Raw genomic sequence first — 3,341 nt, forward strand, 5'->3', positions numbered from 1 at the left:
AGCCGCATCCTGCCCTGCGCCCCCCCGCCAGCCCCAGCCTCCCGGCTCTGCCTCCCCACACATCCCCAACGCCCCTCAGCCTGGCTTGTCCCCCACTAAAGGGGTCCCACACAGTCCCCAAGGACTTGCCAGGTGTCGCCACGGGTGTCACAGAGATGTCCTGGGGCAGGATAGCCCCTCTCCTGGCCACCATCTTGGTGACATGCTGCGCCCAGGCTGAGGACACGTCAGCCGTCCGCTCGTTTGTGTGCGACGCATAAACAGAACCGGCTGCAACGACAACAGGGGGACCGGTCAAGGAGGGGGACAGTGGGGACAGCAGGGCACTGCCAAGATGTCCCCCTCCCATGGGGACGTACCCACGGGGCCGTCGTGCGAGACGGTGTGCATGCTGAAGGACAGCTCCTGGCCTGGGTCACGCAGCAGCTCCTTGCGCTTGGAGAAGGCCTTGGCGATCATCTTGCTCTTCTTGATCCTCTTGGGCTGGTCATCGCTCTGTCCCGTCAGCCTGGGGACACGGCGGGTCAGAGAAGGGACACGGGGGGGCACAGGGGGGACACAACCCCAGGCAGTGCAGCTGGGGGCATGGGGACCCTCCGCATCTCCATCTCCCACTCTGGACAGGGACACCAAGGGCTGGGGGCACAGTGACCCTCCCCATTCCCTCTCCTGCTCTGGACAGGGACACCAAGGGCTGGGGACTGTGTTGGATGGGTCCCCCGGAGACAGAGGTGACCCACAAACAGGACAGAGGACACCTGCAAAGTGGGAGAGGCCACCCCCTTCCCAAACCGCTGTCTGCTGCGAGCCCACAACTCATTGAGTTGAGGGACACAAGTCTGGGGACAACCTCCAACATCTCAGGATGTTGGATGGGGCTGGAAGGGTCACATGGAGCTGAGGTGACATCCCTGGGGTCCCACCTGCACCAGGTGCGCTTCCAGATGAGCAGGGTGGCCTTGGTCCAGACCCAGGTGCTCATGGAGACGCCGGTGCCAAACATGGCAAAGAGGTTGATCTTCTCCACCAGCAGACTGGGCCGGTTCTTGATCTCGCAGTCCGGGATGGGCTTGTTGGTCTGCGTGGCGATGGTCACGTTGGCCTCGCACCTGCGGGGACAGACGCAGGATGGTGGCTGTAAGGAGGGGGACACCCAATGACACCCGCAGGATGGTGCCCGTAAGGAGGGGGACACCCAACACCACCCCACAGCTCTGCAGAGTGGAGATGTGGTGGCAATGCCGTGGAGGACGTGGGGCTCTCCGCTCTGCAACATCCCCCACTAAACGTGGGGTGCTGGGATGTCACCATTGTCCCACTTGCCCTCCCGTCCCCGTCCCACTCACAGGACGTATTCCCGAAAGCTGCGCTCCCACTCCGCCTGGTTGAAGAAGTCGTAGAAGTGGCAGCCGAAAGTGATGAAGACAAAGCCGAAGGCCAAGAAGCCGAAGATGCCTGGAAGAGAAGTGGGACGTCCCTGGTTCAGCCAGACCCCAATGACACCGGGACGAAGACGCTTCATTGGGACTGTGCCACTGTCACTACAGCTTTGTCCCCCACTGCGGCCACCCCCGGGAAGGTGGGATGGGGCTGTCTGGGTTCAGGGGACAAAATGTCACCGTTCCCACTCAAATTTCCACGGAAGTGGTGGCGGTGGAGCCCCGCTCTCCCAGCCGCAGCATGGTCTCGTTGATCTTGCTGGCCGCCTTCTCGCTCAGCAGCCCGGGGTGGTTGCTCTTGATGGAGAAGAGTGTCATGACCCCTGCGGTGGAGGGATGAGGTGGTCAGGGTGGGGGGGACAACCACGGTGGCTCTGTCCCCACACCAGCTGAGCCCACACCTACCCCGGATGAGGAAGTAGCCACCCACGATGAGGACGAGCCCGATGGGTGCCAGGACGAAGCCGGCCCGGTAGCGGTAGTTCTTGTACCCCACGAAGCAGATGCCGCTGACGGAGTCACCATCCACCTGGGAAAGATGGGGACAGGGTGGGGGGGTCCGCTGGCTGTGGCCACTGCTCCCTGCGCACGTCACCCTGGCAGGGAGCCACCACAACATGAGATTGTGGTCCCATTACCTGCGCCACAGCCAGGATGGCGACAGTGAGGACGAAGGGGATGGACCAGGTGATGAGGTGGAAGTAGGAGGTCTTGCCCAGCAGCGGCTGGTAGGTGGTGCCCAGCGCCTTGAAGGAGGTGTGCCAGGCGTAGGTCAGCATGACGAACCAGATGACACCCGACATCAGCGAGTAGTAGACGATGACGAAGATGATGACGCAGGAGAGCGTCTCGTTGGAGCTACGGGGGGAGACAAGAGCGTCACCAACCTCCACGAGGGGACAGGGAGGAGGAATTGGGTCTCTCCTTCCCCAAGAGAAGCCAGGAAACCCCAAGAGCCCTCCTCGGTCCTGGGGACACCTCTTGGCACGTGGCTGTGGTGGGATGGGGACAAACATGACACGTACGTGGGTTCCCCCAGCCGCATGGTGCCGTCGGCACGGCACACGATCTCGTCGCGGGCACCATCCATGAACTGCGCCAACCAGCCAATGCTGCCCACGAAGAAGCAGGCGTTGACGTAGAAGAGGATGACGGCGGGGTAGCGGTTGGAGTTCCTCCAGTCGGCGACGAATGTGGCCTGGCCAGGGGGCAGAAAGGGACAGCTTGGTGCCTGGTCCCCTTTTGGGGACATTTCCCCCTGTCCCCTGCATCTCACCAGGGTGAAGAAGGTGCAGAAGATGGTGACGGAGCTGAAGGCGGCGATGTAGACGTGCATCTTGCGGTGCTCCTTCTCGGTGAAGAGCGGGTTCTGGCACTGGATGCCGCAACCCTCAACGTCCTCGTACCAACTCTTGGGGTTGTCTGTCCGCACCAGCGGCGCCTCGCACTGCCCCGAGCTGTTGAACTTGATGTTCTGCACCTCGTTCTGCCGGAGGAGAAGGGGAAATGTGAGGAGGAGGAGGAGGAGGCACCTCCACGGCAAAGGCTGTGCTGCCGGGGTGGACATCAGTCCCCCAGGGAGGGCTGGGGACAGCTGGTATTTCCCTGCTCTGCTGTCCCATGGGGATTTGGAGCCTGTGGCAGTGTGGCAGGGTGTCCCCCTGTGTCCCCCACCGTACCGGGCATCCCTCGGGGAAGCGGTCGGACGTGCACTTGAGGAAGTCGGGCCACCCGCGCTCGCGCTCCACGATGGTGCAGGGCGCCCGGGTGGCCTGGCAGAGGGTCTGGCTGGGCAGCTCCACTTGCCCGTCCTCACACTTGGGCATGTAGACGGCGCAGAGCAGGGGCTGGATAACGTCCCAGCAGCGCGGGGCGTTGCGCAGGCCTGTGGGGACAGTGCTG

The 3,341-nt window shown here is 63.1% G+C and overlaps 1 protein-coding gene across 1 annotated transcript; it reads right to left on the minus strand.

Moving 5' to 3' along the window:
• Nucleotides 1-129: 129 nt before the first annotated feature.
• On the minus strand, nt 130-3,331 carry SMO (smoothened, frizzled class receptor; the record flags this gene model as incomplete). The annotated part of the gene is made up of 10 exons (XM_010082278.1): nt 3,119-3,331; nt 2,716-2,925; nt 2,465-2,637; nt 2,078-2,297; nt 1,845-1,968; nt 1,661-1,762; nt 1,347-1,455; nt 924-1,109; nt 360-508; nt 130-270 (listed from the first exon to the last, which is right to left on the minus strand). Coding segments are annotated over exons 1-10 (1,561 nt in total), but the record flags the coding sequence as incomplete, so codon positions are not given.
• Nucleotides 3,332-3,341: the final 10 nt, after the last annotated feature.

Source organism: Pterocles gutturalis, unplaced genomic scaffold (assembly GCF_000699245.1).
Source record: "Pterocles gutturalis isolate BGI_N339 unplaced genomic scaffold, ASM69924v1 scaffold23669, whole genome shotgun sequence".
NCBI classification, from domain to species: Eukaryota; Metazoa; Chordata; class Aves; order Pterocliformes; family Pteroclidae; genus Pterocles; species Pterocles gutturalis.